Source organism: Tyto alba, unplaced genomic scaffold, assembly GCF_018691265.1.
Source record: "Tyto alba isolate M040663 unplaced genomic scaffold, T.alba_DEE_v4.0 Super-Scaffold_19, whole genome shotgun sequence".
NCBI lineage: Eukaryota > Metazoa > Chordata > Aves > Strigiformes > Tytonidae > Tyto > Tyto alba.
The window spans coordinates 7,314,633-7,330,590 of NW_024881281.1; the positions used below are offsets into that span (position 1 = coordinate 7,314,633).

Here is a 15,958-nt window from a genome sequence, read left to right on the forward strand (position 1 = left end):
CAGCCTACCTGGCCCTCGCTGAACTCCTCCAGGCAAATCGCACAGACTGGGGCTGAGCTGCAGCTGCTGGCCGAATCCCACTGCGACGCTTGCCGGCACCGAGACTGGTACCTGCGCGTGGCCAGCTGCCCGATGGCCTGCATGGTCTGCTGCTGCAAGGAGTCCTGCCAGGGAGAGAGGAGGCTTTAAGGAGAGGCTCGGCCTTACATTGCCATATTTCTCATTGCCCTTCCATTTTTGAATCTGGGAGGCAATACTCATTCCCAGAGGTGACTTTTTGTCTAACCTGACTTAGCCAGAGTAGGCTTTGTCACCAGCAGAAGACATCTGGCGCTGGACATTCAAAATCACTCAGCAGTGCGGAATTTTTGAGCCCCAAAGGCTTGTCTTTCTATAGGACAAATGGGGTATTCTCAAATCTGGAAATACATCTGACTCTAGAAAGATGATTATTTAATTTGTTAGTTTCTATTAAAAAATACTAGATCTTCTAATTGCTACCAATACAGATGATACTGTTAAAATCAAGAGCTTGTGGGCCAGCTCTGCAGCTTTGAGTGCTGGGACAAGCTCTGAAAGGTGCTGGGACTGCAGGCAGCCGGAGAGCAAGGCCACTGCACGAAGGATGCTGCCAGCCCAGCTCAGGATCACTCTGCTCATCCCTGGGCTGCTCCTGGCTCATGTGGTCACATCTTCAGTTCACACAGAAGCACATTTCCCCTCCCAAACTGTGTCTGTTCCTGCGCTTCTCATGTTTCTGTTTGCTCAGACACATCTGCTCCATGAGATTCCTACCTGAGTCCTGTTCAGCTGGCACTTTGTGCGGACAACAAAAATCAAAATGATGACCACCACAGTGCTGACCACTGTGAGAAGAATCCACACGTCGTAGTCTGGCTGTTGGATAAAACAGGAAAGAAATTACTCTTGTGTGGCAGAGGTGGGAATTAAAGTCTAGGCAGGGGAATCCTGGTCTCTTCCTGGCCATCAGCTTTTGAATACATGATCCTTGGCCAAGCTTTACCTCCTTGCTCTTTACAGGTAAAAGAAAAAGGCCTCAGTCTTTTTTGCACGTGACAGCAGGAATTAAATTTCTCTGTCTTGCAGCATCTCAACTCCCTAGAAGCCATGGTCTAAGGGACAAGATGAGACAATCAAGGCTGAGTCTCACCTGAAGAGACAGGGATTCCCCTTGCCTCACTCACGACATTTAAGCAAAAGAAACTAAATCAGCTGAAATCACTTTTGAGCCTTTATTTGCAGCATGTCATCTGAATGCTGCAGACAGGCAGCTCCTGCAAAGGACTGGGATCTGTGCCCCTGGGGAGGAAAGCTCAGCATCTTTGGGAAAGTTCTATTCTGTGGCACAGCAGCTTGGGAGGGGGGATACAGAAGACAGTGCGAATGGTGTGTCTCTCACCCAAGCTGGTGGCTCCTTGACCTCTATCTTCACATGGGCCTCTCTGTTCTTGTTCACGACACCCATGAGAAGTTCAGCATCGTGGCCCCTGATCAGAACCACAGGCTGACTCAGACCTCTGGGCTTCCTCAGCTGTAAAGAAACAAACTCAGTGAGAGATGGTCCAGAACAACCTGAAACAAAGACTATCCTGGCCCCCTAGGCACGTCTGGTTCCTCCTGATGCTTCTTGCATCAGGCTGACTACTCCCCCAAAATTGCACTGTCCCTTTATGATGAAATTAGATGCAAGCTCCTTCTCTTTTACTAACTTTTCAGCATGACTATCTTGATTTCCTCTGATTGTGCCTCCTCACGCACAGCTGGACACTGCTCAGTGTCTCTTGTGCTCCTCTTTCAAGCCTCTGCACAAAAGTTCTTGGTCTCTCCTCTTCCATGTGATAAATGCCAACAACACTGCCAAGTGCTGCCTTCGCTACAGAAATGCTTCCTCTTCTCTACCTGTGAGACCCATCAGTGTCCCCCCTTCCCTCTGTGATCTGCAGGACATTCAGTTTGTTTCTGATCAGACTGGCAGTTTTCCACCACAGTCCAGACAGCCTGGCATGGGTGGCTTGGAAAGTGTCCAAGACTGCCCTCTCCTCCAGACTGACCTGTACCAGCGAGGCCCTCAGCCACTAAGCACTTCCCATACCCTTACTGAGCAACCTCAGCATCCCCTCATGGGCCTGCACTTGCTGCTGCTTTTCTCAAGCATCAGAAATTAAGTTGTAAGTGCATGAAAGAACCACAAGGGATGGATCCAGCAAGCAAGAGTCAGCCTGGAGTTTTGATAAGTTCAGGCACCAGCTCCCCTACCTGTCTTCTTATCTAATGCTGGATGCTTTTCACTATCCCTTGACTATTTTGATGGGGAACCTATTCCTTTCCAGAGATGATGGTTGAAGGGACCTCTGGAGGTCTCTAAATCAATATTAAATTTACAGTAGGAGTATCACCAACAGCATAGCAGGGTGGCCATGACTTTGGCTTGAAAACTCAAGAAATCGTCTTTCCCCTGTGGTACACCAGGGCTGTCTGTACTAGATGGGATCGGGTAACCTGTGACTTCCCAAGAGGAAGCGTCCAGCTCCTGGCAGAAAAGCTCAACTGACCAGACAATGTCCTTGGAGGGCAGGAAGGTGCCGTGCACAAGGTGCTGGCCTGCTTGTGCTGTGTGGAGACCTGGACGTGCCACAGAGTGAGCAAAAGAGAAAGGCACTGTCTGTGTGCATGGATGAGCTGGGTAGGAGCTAACATTCAAAGCCAGCCTGCAGTATCCTCCTGGGACCTCTTGCTGCGTGTTGGTGGCTGGTGTGTCCTGACCTGTGCACATTTTGGGAGGGGACAGGGGCACTCTGGTTTAGCTGATAATATCAATGGGGTTTGTACCTGATCAGCAGCACTTTCATCATCGGTAATGTCAAAGAGGATCGCACGGGCTCCACGCTCCCCTGCCAGCTTTGCCTGTCCAAAAGAACAGAAACTTCAGTGGATATTTTGTATTGTACATCTGTATTAACACCTACCATTTGGATATGTACCTGCCTCCCTGGGTCTTCACCGGAGAAGTAAGCACCTGCTGCTTAGACTGAGAAAATAATTTACACCTTGGTTTCTGTACTTCTGTTGAGCTGCTGTGCCTGCTCTTGCTAGAGCTCTATGGTTCATGAACAGTTTCTCCTTATAGTTGTGGAGGCAAATTAGTTGGTGGGCTTCCAGTCACAGCAACCCCTAAACCTAAACATTCCTCAGCTGTCTGTGCTGTGTGCCCCTTTGCTTCAGAGCTGGATTTGCTGGGGAGGGATTTGCAGCCCCATTAGCCCTGCTGACTGCTATGCACAACCCTCCTGTCCCAGGACAGCAGAAACCTCTGCAGGTCTCCACTCCTCACCGTGGCTGCACCAGCCGTGGGCTGCCTATGGGCCCGGCTCCCATACACATTGTTCTCCCTGGACTCCATCCCCACATTCATCAGGGAGAAGCTCAGGCGATGCCTGGGCTGCAGGTCTCCCCTAGGATTAGGAGTGGGATGGCTTTCCACAGCCCACCAGTTGCTGTGGTCTGAGGAGGACAGCTTTGAGACCCACCCCAGTGAGTGTACATGCCACCCTGGTGAGGTCAAAGCACACTGCCTGGAGGACCTTGTGGGGTCACCCACGTCCTCCCACCCAGCCCTTCGAGCCCTCCAGGCAGGCAGAGGCAGCCTCTTGTGAAAGGCAGACGGGGGAACGTGAACAAAGTACAGGGCTGGGCCGCTGTTACTCATGCGGAGCCCTTTGATCTGCGCGTCCCCGAGCGCCTGTGCAAACAGGGAGCTGCCGGAGCTGCTGCAGCAGTTTACCCACTGCATTGCCAAACCCCAGCTCAGGGGCCAGAGGTCAGTGCCGCCGCTTTCCAGCTGCAATATCAAACGCAGGGCGCCGGCCGAGCGAAGGGAAGGGGCATTCCTGGCGCAGCAAGCAGCGGTGGAGCAGGTTCAGCTCCATCCCTCGCTTCCAGGCGCTGGTTACCTCCACGCACCTCGCTGGGGAGAAGCTAGGTGCCAGAGGTGGGTGGCTGGGCCTGGGGACAGGGATGAGGATGTGAATGGAGGTGCAGGTGGTTGGGAAGGCCATGGAGGCAGGGCTGAAGGCTCTGAGCTGCTGATAGGATTTGGCACTCTTGGGTTTGGTATACCAGGTGGGAAACCTGGAAAAGTGGGATCAGAGACTCGGGGCAGCCATCAGAGACTGGGGTCCTGCTTGGGATCAAAGAAGCCTCAGCATTTGCCAGCACCAAAGAAGAAATGGGACTTTCAGGTAGTGACATCCACCCGTTGGAGCCAGTCAAGGTTTGATGAACAATGAACAGCTCTACAAAGATTTTATCCTGCTAAAGACACCGACGATAGGGAAACAAACAACTGAGACAGGACAAGTGACTCTTCCCAACATCTTTCTAACTCCTGTTGCAAAGAACACAACTTTCGTTCAAGCTATTCACAGCCTGGTTGCTGTAATCATTTTCTGAGTTCTTACTGTCTTTGTGTTGGATCTCTTCAGCCACATGGCACATCTGACCTCCCTCTTTGAGGACTGAAACACTTTTGGTGCAAATATGTATTTACAGGATGATTTAGGAGGTTTCAGCAGTCTGTCAACCAGACTTGCAATCAGTGGTTCACTCAGAAAAAAAAAATACACCAAAAAAATTATAAATGATGCATCAGAAAGAAAAATAAATCACTTTGAATTGATTCTAGAGGTATTTTCCATGCCTTCCTCTCCCCTGCCAGACCAAACACCTATCCTTCTGGTTTTAGCTTTGGATGATGAAGCAGTGCTAGAATTTAAGAGAGAAGAAGCAGAAAAGTACATCACGTGGCTGGTGAAGTTATCCTCATGCTGGGCTGGACGGGGTTGTCTGTGTGCGCTGCTTGGCTGGGTGACAGCTAAAGCAGAGGTTACGATAACACTTTGCACATGGCTATTTTTATCATCATTGATATGGCCCTGCAATTCAACGTGCAGAGCTCTACCACAAGAAATACATGACAGGAAAACAAGGCTCCTGCTCCAGCAAGCACCAGCCACATCCCACAGTTACATCCCTGCTCTTGAGGAGAAGCGTTGTCCAGGGATTTTGAGGAAGAGATCTGTAAGATGTTGGAGGGAAGGAGCTTGGCATAGGACTTGGGAGGATGGAGAAGCAGCCAGAGAGCAGCAGTTGCAGGGGGATGGAGGAACCAAGGTGTACTGTAAGGCAGGGCCCAGGGATGTGGCCAGCATCTGCCTGCATTTCATGGCTAAACTAGTCCTAACTTGGGGGAGAAGAGCTGTGAGCCTCCCTGGGTGAGATCTTGGAGCAGGACTACCTGCAAGCAGGATGGCAACCGACGTCATCTTCAGCTGGATCTCAAAATCCATTATTGGATTCGGCTCTGGTAACAAAACAATGATGACTAAAGGCCAGTGAGCTGTCACTCTATCGAGTCATGAGCATGGCAATGAACTGAGGGTTTATTTGCCTGGGGAGGGTTAGTGGTCGTGGAGAAGGGATTAAGGCTAGTGAGGATGACCACAGTGCAGCAATCTTGTCTTGTCCTCTCTGTGCAGACCTTCCTCAGCCAATCCCTCAAGTCAGTAACACATGGGTACTTCCAGAACTATGATCAGAGACTCAAAGGTTAAGGACAAAACTAGCAAAACAGTTTTTAAACCTTCTAGGTTCTTAAGTGGAAGATGAGACTTTGAAGCTGCTCCTTCCTCCTGTTCAGGATCCTCCACAGTAGCTGCACTTGCCAAACCAGCCATCGCTGCCCCCACCTCCAGCATCTTCCCCCATGAGATGCAGCAGTGGAACCACTATAACACGATGGCCACATCTGGATGGCCACGGGTCAATAACTCCAGCACACTGGCTTGTGCTAACAACTGGCATCAGCTCCAGAGCAGCAGCAAACCAAACTTAGGCTTCCACCCTGGCCCAGAAAGGGATAGGCATGGCTGCCTGGCTGTCCATGCAGCTGGGCAGATGCAGCTCTGAGGTGGCAAATCCATCACAGCATCACATCCCTTTCCTTGCTTTTGTTGCCACATGCAGGAACAACTGCTTGGTACAAGTTTTGTCTGCTCTCTTCAGTTGAGCTGCAGGGAGGACAGAAAAAGAGCCTGTCCCCATCCTCGGCATGTCACTGCCAGCAGAAAGCAGATAACAGAGGTGGCATCACCTGAAGAAGAGCTAAACAAGGGTTTTTTTCATGTTTGTACAGTGGTTGTGGAGAATAACACACCATTTAGCACTGAGACAATAAAAGGATGCAGTGAACCACTGAAGAAAAAGCTAATGTTAGCCTTATCCACGCAACTTTATCAGAAACAGAAAGATTTTAAGGCTTAAAATGACCCTCGTTCCTACTTGACTTCCTTATTACCAGAGAATTGTACCAGTGGCCTCAGCTTTTGACACAGTAACTGCTGTTTCATGAAGGTACCTCTTTCACAGGAGACCCGATATGAAGACCTCTGAGACCTCCCATCCCTTTGTAGGGCAGATGGTTGCCCGCACTGCTAAAGCGTCATATCCCACTGCTTGTTTATCTGGTTTGCATTTGTCTGGATTGCTCAGCATTGATTCTTCACGTGCCTCATCCAGTGAAATATTACAGTACTAATCTTAAAGACAGAATCACAGAAGATGTTTTGTCTGTCCATGTTTTCTCTCAGGACAGAGGACACGGGGAAACACAAATCTCTCCAACAGGCCAGCAAGCAAGAGACAGCTGAAAAACAGGAGGGGCACGAGGCTGCCAAGCAGTAAAGTGTACTAGATGCTGGGGAAAGGTCTGAGCTGTCCTAAAGCAGTCAGATTAGGGAAAATGCCACACCTTTTACAAAGCCAGGCAGTCCAAAAAGTACAGAGGGATGGGTACTGGGGATGGCTGGCACAGTGTCTCTCCCAAAGGACCCCTTCTGCCAAGGACCCTGCTCTATCCTTGTCCTTTTCTCCACCTTTCAACAGCTTTTTTCCTACCTTGCTGCCTCCTGCTCTCACTCTTCCCTTCACAATGGGTTTCACTTCCCATGTTGGTGCCACTGGGGGCATTTTTGCACCTACCTTGTTAGCCAGTGACAAGCAGGGGTTGGGATCCCGATCCGGCTGTTCAAGCTTGACAATGGTGATGAAGCCCGATTCGGTGTGTTCATCCTCGCTGGTGTTGCACAGGGACAGTGGGTGGGACTGCAGGACAAAAGCAAAGGGAAACTCAGATCTGGGGGTCAGCACTGCAAAGGGTGGCTCAAGCCCACCACAAACTCTGTGCCATATGGACCTGCCCAGCTGCCCAGCGGACATCCCTGCGGTGGGCATCACCACTGCTGCTCCCCTGGCCCTGTCTGAGCGTCAGTGAGGCTCTGAATGCCACAAGAAGCAAGTAACTGTCAAAGTTTTGTTCCACCAGGAAAATGACTCAGAGGAAGTTGGAGTTTCTACCTTTCTGGTGGCTGCACTCAGGTCTGACTTTGTCCCAGTGACAGGCATGCAAAGCCAGAGCAGCCTGTGAGGCCACAGCCCTTGACTTCTGGGACAGAGCATCCCAACAACACAGGTCCTGGTGCTGCAAGGACTGCCAGCATCCTCGGGCCACGGGACTCTGCCTGCAGCCAGCTTGCTCCCTGACAGTGCTCTGCGCAAGGTGAAAGGACCACAATAAAAGGAAACTTCTGATGTCCTCAAAGATTTAGCACTTCCTGTTTCTGAGCCACCAAACAACAACTTTATGATAAATTTGCAGAGGAGAAGCCAAAGGAAGGAGTGAAAAAATGAAAGCAGGTAGAGAAGTGCCAGGAATGAGAAGGGAGAGGAAAAGATCCCAGTAACCACATCCTCAGTCAGTCCTGGAAAAATGTTCATCAGCTTGAGCTGAACCACTGGCAGCGGGGAGCTGAGACAGGACGGGGTCGAGGCACTGGGTCTGGGTACACACCTCGGCAGAGCGTGTGGGGATACGGCGTGCCCCGGCGTGTTACGGGCACACAAGCTGTAGGGCTCACTCCTGTCCCTGGCACTCCGTTTGGGTTTTGGTGGTCAAGTCCACTGGAGGTGAGGCTGTCCTGCCGCCGGGGCAGGGCTCGGTGGGCAGTGCTGGCCGCACCTCATTCTTGTGCATCCACCGTCATGACGCCGTTCACTGAGCACTGCTCTGATCCTTGCCTGGAAGGTGTGTAATTGCCTCTGATTTTTCAGCCTGGCGGTAGAGGGACAATGGTCTCATGCTGGATGGCAGGAGGTTGAAGGAAAGTGCAATTCAGCTGTTGGCTCTCTCTTGGGAGTCCCATCATCTTGCATGAGCCCCCTTGCTCCCTCTGCTCTTCCTAAAAAAGCTGCCTGGCTTCCTCCTCTGTGACTACATTGTGGTGTATGAAGCACACAGGTTATGGTACAGAAAAGCCTGTAAATACTCAGGTTGCTGGACAGCTTTTTTTTACTGCATCAGTGTGTGGAAGTGTGGGAAACAAGCAAGAAAGTGCAGCGTTATAAACCAGGAGGATTAGGGCAGGCTTTGTATCTGGTGTCCATCCAGAAGCATGCCCAGAAAGCTTGCCTACGCTGCAGGTAATCCTGTAACAGCATCCCAGTGCTGTGAAAAAAACAGGCTGTTGCTTGGCAGATTTAAAAACAGGGGGAGGAACTGTCGGAGCCGCCCAGGGACACCCCTCGCTCTCCATCCGCACTTGGCCATGCCTGTGCTGCCCCAGGGGCTGCGAGGCAGCGATGCTCCCATCCTCAGGCTGTTGCGGACCCCAGCATGGACACGGGGTACCCGGAGATGTGGGCTCACCCCTCAACACAGGGCTGGCAGGAGCTGGGGAACGGGGCAGGTTGGGAGACACTCAGATGATGTCTCCTCCTCCCTGCCAGCTGCTTATTGCAGAAATCCAGCTGGGGGCGGGGGGGAGAGGGAGAACGGGGGCTCATTTCACTCATTTCACTTAGCTTCAGACATGCCGATGTTGACTTTTAATGTCCGAGAGTGGGTCGCAGGAACAGGTCCTTCAAGGGAGCGTGACTCACCCGGGCTGTTTTTCCTCACGTCCTTCAGGAGGAGATGCACCATGCCCATTTCTCGCTGCCGACAATAAAGGAGCGTAGGCGATTTGCTCAGATGCAGCCATCTGTATGGAAGCCTTCAAAAGCCGAAGGAGATAAACAGCACCTCCGCTCACTCAGAGATGCAAAATGTCCTTGTTGGCTCTCCTGGGCACGGGGACAGGAGGGCTCTGCCTGTCGGAAGCTCTGCAGCTGGAGAGGTTGGGGTGGACGGCGCTAAAACTGGCTGGGGCTGTGTGCTCAGAGCTGGTCCAAGCTCAAGTTGGAGCATCCCGCCCTGCATCCCCCGCCCCAGCTCGGAGCCCACTGTCCCCGGGGCTGAGAGCTGCAGGTTTTCAGCCCAACAGCTACGGCAGAGCCCCCGGGGCTGCAGCAGGAGCTGCCACTGCCGGGTGGGGGTCTTGGCCGGATCCTGCCTCTCCAGGATGCAGCGGGGCAGCCACGGTGGAGCAACTCTGGGGCTGCTGTTCCCCTGCTTGCAGCCACCAAGGTCCCCCCGGAGCCCGGCTGGAGCCCGGTGGAGGCTTTGGCTGGGTACCAGGGCTCTGCTAACCCCCATTCCCAAGCAGCCCCCCCGGGCCTGCACTGACCCTGCAAGCACCAGGGTTTCCCTGGGAGGGTAATTTGTAGAGCTTGCCCCTTCGATCCCATGGTTGTACCCGTCAGAAAAGTGGAAGGCATGCTGCTGGAGTCACTGGAGTGTTTTTGTGCAGCCTGTGCTGTGATACAAACTGGCAGCAATTCTGATGCACAAGCACCCCCGCACTGTAAAATCAGGAAGCACTATAAAATCATAGTGCTGCAAAATGTAGCACTAAGTCTTGGGCTACAAAACAAGCATAGGTCCTACAAAGCCCTGAAAGCAAGTCAAAATGGTGAGGATTAAAAAAACCAACCAACCAACCAAACCCACAACCACAGACATTTGCAAATTGCCTAGATTTTGAGGTAGGTATCACCTACAGTCACAAGGGCACAAGGAAATCAAACCCCAGACTCCCACCTAACCTCCAGGAGCTCGGAGACCGAGGTCTAAGAGATGGCACCATGAGTCTGAGCTAAGACATAACCTGCTACACTTCAAAATATTGCACAGGGTAGCTCAGCGTTGATGAACTGCTGCATGCCTTTGACTGGTAGTCCCTCATCCATCTTTCTCTTGGGGTCTTCCTTTCTAATCCACAGTGATATTAGAAGAAAAATGTCAAAATGCTTTATAATTTAGACTTCAGAATTAAAGATGCTAGAGAGAGTGCACCTGTACCAAGCCAAGCACCACAGACTCTAGAAATTCAGGTTTCTGAGGGAGCAGTCCAATCTGTTATGACTTGGGAGCACTCAGGGAAGGCTCCCAAATAACCCCGTGCTTCACTCGAGCAACAGCAGCTGCTGCCCCCAGCAAGACCAACACGGCATTGAAGTGCCCGTGATCCCACTGGCTTTACCAAGCGATGTCATTACTTTTATACTTTGTTTGCTTGACTGGGAGTCCTCCACCTTTTGGTTAATATATCATTTAATAATCGCAGAAAAACACAAAACAGGAAATGCTAAGAGCGTGTCTCGTGATATTTCTAATAATCCAGAGATAACCCTCCTGCCAGCGTTATCGAGCCTTCACCGGGTTGCTCCTGGAGCCCGAGGAGCCCAGGTCGCCAGCGCTGGGGAAGAAGTCGCACCCCCCAGCGCTGCTTGGAGCTGTGCCTGCCCCGGGGCGGGGATGGCTCAGGGTGCTGTGGCGTTCCTGGCGCAGTGACTCTGCGTGCTGAGCACGGAGCAGACTCTCTGTGATGAGGGTTGCTGGGCCTGATCGCAGCATTAATGATAAACACAGGGAAAGAGAGCAACAAGCTAAGCCTCTGCAGCTCCAAGAGAGCGTGGGGAGCATATATAAAATGCTGGCAGGCGTTCTGGAGGGTGACCCGCTTGGTAAATCTGGAGAAGGCTTGCTGGTAAATGCACCAAAACCCTCCCTATGATTTTCTATTAAGACGGAGCACTGTGGTCTTTTCCTCTTTCCCTCCGGGCCATCCACCCTCCCTGGCCAAGCAGGGGTCCTTTGCCTCAGGCTTTCCCGCAGGGGCACAACTGCACCCCCTTGGCACGGCAAGCAGCCGAGGCAGCGCCGGGAAAGCAACAGCCACGCAGGATCCCTGCCAGCCGAGAGACTTCCTCATGTGGGCAGCTGCCCACGGGGCTGAGGGGGAGTAGTGGCCCCCTCGTTATTCTGTGACGAGTTCCTCATCAGGCACTAATCACCTCTGGAGGCTCCAAGTCCAGGTGCCTTCCCCAGCGCTCTGTACAAGATCACCAGGGGACAGCTCAGGGGGGTTCTTCTTCGTGAAAGGGACACACGTGTTATCCACCCAAGCAACATGCTCCATGCACCTCTGCACCAGACCACCTCCTCCCTCTGTTCTTACCATCTTCTCCTCCCGTTTGGTGCTACACAGGCAACTCCTCAAGCAGCAGCAAAGCAGCAAGACCTGGCTCTTACTGTCTGCTTCCTATAATCGCATTTCTTGGCACTTCCACACCCCGACCCTTCATTATGAGTGAGTGATCATGGCTGCACATCATGCTTACACAGGACAAGAGCAGACTCGAAAAATAATCTAGGGATGATGCAGAAAATAAGATATTACGAGATTCATGAATGCAGAGGACTCATGCCCCAGGAGGTGGCCTTGGCTGCAGAGTTGGGATCCCTCACTGCATCCGAAACCAGACCTGTGCATACGTGGCTGGAGACAGTTTCAGTGACAGCAGGAGCGAAGGGTTTCTGCAGGCAGAGCATCCCCAACTCTGCTGGGCTGGGCACCTCTGTAGCACCGACTGCCACAGCCAAGGAGCCATTTCTTCTTACAGAAAGCCTCTCTGATCTAGTAGACAAAGGACAGGCAAAACTGGAGAGAGAAGGTATGTTCATATCCAAAATAAAAGAGGTCTTGTGCACGTTGCCTAAATCCCACCATGGTCCTGAGCCGACACCCCCCGCTCCTGGGGGCTCCTGGTCGGCAGAAGGACCTCAATGGGCATTACCTGGAGCCCGCAGTGCTGCCCCAGCTGGGGCTTCCCTGTTCAAAGTGACATCGAAGCTCTGCCAGACCCTTCTCCCAGGATGATCCCTGCCTGGCTCTGTGCTGCTGGGATCCCAGAGGTGGGGTTGGGATGAGCTGCTTCCCTGACAGGGTTTGGACTCAGTCTTGGGCAATTCAGCTCTGCCAGCTCTGCCCATACTCTGGCCCTGGCACTGCTTTGAAGATACTGTCAACCAAATCTGTGAACCTCCTGGCTTTGTCATTCCAGCTCTCCCTGTCACCACGTTCCTCCTGTCATCCCTTCAAGAGGACACACATCCCTACATGCTTGCTACTGCTTTTTTTTTAGTATTATTATTATTTCCTTACCCTATGGCATCTCCTTTTCTGCCTTTTCCGTCCATACCACCTCTCCTAAAATACTGCATTTCTCTTTTCAAACTTATCCTTGCACCTTTCTCACTTTATTCCCACTAGACCCACTATCTTCACACCAGCCTGTCCCTCCCACCGTGCCAGCACGGCTCACAGGTTGTACAGAGCAGCCAGCAGCTCCCCTGCAGAGACACCCGGGATGTGGAAAGGTCCCAGGGAAAGCCAGGCATAGAGAGGTGCTCGATTCTCACTTGGGGGCTTTGTTTCTAAAACAGTAAAAAAAAAAAAAGATGACCCTGAGAGGTCATCTAGCCCACTTTGCTGCCCGAAGGCAGGATCAGCCAGACCTAAAACATTCCTCAGAGACACTCGCTCAACCTGTTTTCGAGACCTCCAAAAAGGGAGACTCCTCACTCACTCCAGGGCTGCCTTCTCCTTGACACCAGAAAGTATTTTCCAACACCCCATATGAATTGATTTTGCTGCAGTCTAAGCCTATTAATTCCCACTGAATCAACTATGCCCACAGAAAAGAGAATATTCGCTTTGGTTTTTTTCCCAAGAACCATTTAAACATTTCTGTTCCCCTTTCTGTTCACAAAAGAGTCTTTAGGGACAAGGGCTGAAAAAGGACTTGGAGAAGCAAAGTCCCTGGCGGCCTCAGTTTTCTCTGTAAGGGAACTCAGATTACTTCACACCCTCCCTTCATGGGGGATGAATGAGTCAAAAGGATTTATTTGATCTGAAGTGGCAGTAAAAATTTTACAACCAACCAGTTGGCATAGAAAAGAGAGGAAGAGAACAGGACAAAAGAGCGTTCACCAAAGGGCTCTAGAAAAATCATGGACTAAACCGATGAACTGTTGACACCAACGTATCACTAAATTGACCACAATACCAGAAGAATTGCAGATGTCAAATACCAAACTGAATTTGAAGAAGTTGAGAGCGATGCAGGGGATGGCAGATCAATAATCCTGGCTTCCTTGCCAAAAAACCTGGTAAAAAACCAGCATAATGAAGGGAAGAACTAACAGTGCTTTGGAAGAGGGTTCCTCAAAGCAGTCAGCAAGTGTGGGAATAAAGGTAGTTCAGTTAATGCCGTACACTGGTATCTCCTCTTCTGTTCTCCTATGAGGTCAAGGCTATGAAGATGACAAAATATCATGCAGTACTACCCAGGGTCATCTCCAGAACAAAGAAGAGAAAAAAGCAGGTCAGCCTTTACAATGGAGTGAACTTACCAGGACAGTCCCAGAAGAGAACTGTGTTGTCTAAATATTCACAAAGGACTTGGAAAATGAGAGGAATGGTGAAGTGGCTGAGTTTTTCAATAATACATAAATATTCATGTGGGTAAATATTAAAACTGGCTGCAAAATATTAAAACGGGATACCGAGTGACAGACTGATAAAAGATGTTAAAGAATGCAAATTTGAAAAAATATATCTAGCCATTTTACACAGGGGTGATCTCTAGGTTAGCTGTTAAGAACCATGAAGGATCTTGGAGTCATCATGGGGAGTTTTATGGAAACCATTGTTGAACCACCCAAAGCAGTCAAAAGGCAAATAGACATTACCGGGAAAAAAATACAGAAAAAAAAAGAAAATCTACTAGTTAAAGCTGCAGTGTGTCAACATCTTGAATATTACAAGTCCTGCTCACTCCATCTTAAACAGAGGGCACTATTTCTGAACGAGAAGAGATTAAATGAATGAGAATTCTTCAGCTTAGTGGAGATGGGGTATGTTAGAGCTACAACAAATCATGAAAAATAGAGAGAATTCATGGAACAAAAGACCATGAGGAGCTGTGAAATGTGAAGATGTGGACAGCAGCCCCAGCTCAGGCCGTCTCTGAGCCCAGCCTGCTGGCAGCCAGGGAGCTGCAGAGGAGCATCTCTTGGTATTTGCCCTTTCCCTGCATGTTTCGGGGCTGAGCAGGGGAACTGCAGCCATGGGGGTTCTGCCCTGGGTGGGCACCCACGCGGACACTCGCTGGGCAGCACCACGGGCTGCACACCCACCTCCTCGCTGGAAGACTTTTCCCACAAGTATTTGGGCTAGAAACCAAGTAATAGAATAAAGCAGAGATTGGTGGTCAGTGCCAGAGAGCCGGGAGAGCTTCTTCCACCCCACGGGCTCCTGCAGAACAGCATCAGAGCCGGCTGCTGCCTTATCTATGGGGGACGGCTCTGTGACTTCTGACTGCGACCCAGCACCAGTTCTCCTGCCCTCCTTCTCACAGCCATGCCAGAAGCTGTCATCCCACGCAAGACTTTGGGGCAATACTCAAGTGTGCAGGGCCTGGAGAAGCGTGCAATGATTTTGCTTAGGACAGCAAGCATTCCCACTGCTGTGGCTCAGGCCAGGAGCAGTTTGCATGCACCGCTGGTGTCACAGCCTGCAGTGGATGGAAATGCCTTGTTGGAAAGACACCCTGGCAGGTGAGCTACACCATAAAACAGAAAGGAGCTTGGAAGCAGTGAGGAGATAAGCCAGGAGGCCTAACGCACAGTGAACAGTGGCCTTTTGAGAGTATGTGGCATCTTTGGCATCACCATGCCACATCTGCTTGTCATTCAGAGATGCCCACTCCCCACTGACCTGCTTGCTTCATCCAGTTGTGCCATATCACTGGCGCAGAGCATGAGCTCATGAGGACGTACCTATGTGGATATCAGGGTCTGGCTCTATACACCCTTTTACCTGCTGTAAATCTGTCAGTGGGGCTGTGATCTAAATAAATTATATTCCTCCAAAGGTTTATATTCATTCACAGGTTTCAGAAGCACTAGTGGAAGTGCACTACTACTCTCCTCCCTGTCTTTGCTGCTAACACTGACCTTGCTGTGAGAATTATTGGGCAAGATCCTCTGCTGGGGTCTATCAGGAGATGGAGATGGGGAACCTGCGGTGGGATTGCCGCAGGAAGGAGCAGGGCAGATGCACCAGCTCTGAAAGCCAGATGTGCATCTGCACGGTGCAGCCCCTGGAAATGTCAGAGCACAGACACTGTCACAACTGCTGGCACCAGGGAACCCTCCGGGGACCTCCGCAGGGTTGGGGTGGAACACGGCACGTGCGCTTCGCCAATCTCAGTTACACACCATGCCACCGAAGCAGTGACGGCCGTTAGCAGGCTTGGCCTGCAATGAGGGGCAGTGCTGTGCTCCCGTGGCACAGGGCAAGCCCGAGGAATGCTCCTGCTAGCCACACTGCCCTGCCAGAACACCCCCAGACATCAGATCCTCCTCCTCCCGGTCTCCCCCTGCACTCATGCTACATGAACAGATCTTTATTCCTGTGTAAGAGAGGCTCTTCCCAGTTTATCCTAACCCTTCAGCTCTGTCAGCTCAACAGAAGCCCCTCTTACACCAGGATCCCCCCACTATGCAGCTGTCACTACTCACAGACACAGCAGCAGGAATGAGGGGACACTATCAAAGGTACAGGAGATGCTGCCAGGCAGCCGGTATGCGGCAACAGCG

The 15,958-nt window shown here is 51.3% G+C and overlaps 1 protein-coding gene across 2 annotated transcripts in view; it reads right to left on the reverse strand.

Moving 5' to 3' along the window:
* Positions 1-15,958, reverse strand: part of RNF43 (ring finger protein 43) — a 62,264-nt gene that overhangs the window by 12,066 nt on the left and 34,240 nt on the right. For both annotated transcript variants that reach the window (XR_006165257.1, XM_042791847.1), the window contains exons 3-7: positions 7,057-7,179; positions 2,851-2,925; positions 1,421-1,552; positions 796-897; positions 9-164 (exon numbers count right to left, since the gene is read on the reverse strand). Coding sequence is in view for 1 of the 2 variants with exons in the window: in XM_042791847.1 (XP_042647781.1) it covers positions 9-164; positions 796-897; positions 1,421-1,552; positions 2,851-2,925; positions 7,057-7,179 (588 nt within the window). In the remaining variant the exon portion in view is untranslated. The remainder of the gene's footprint in view (positions 1-8; positions 165-795; positions 898-1,420; positions 1,553-2,850; positions 2,926-7,056; positions 7,180-15,958) is intronic.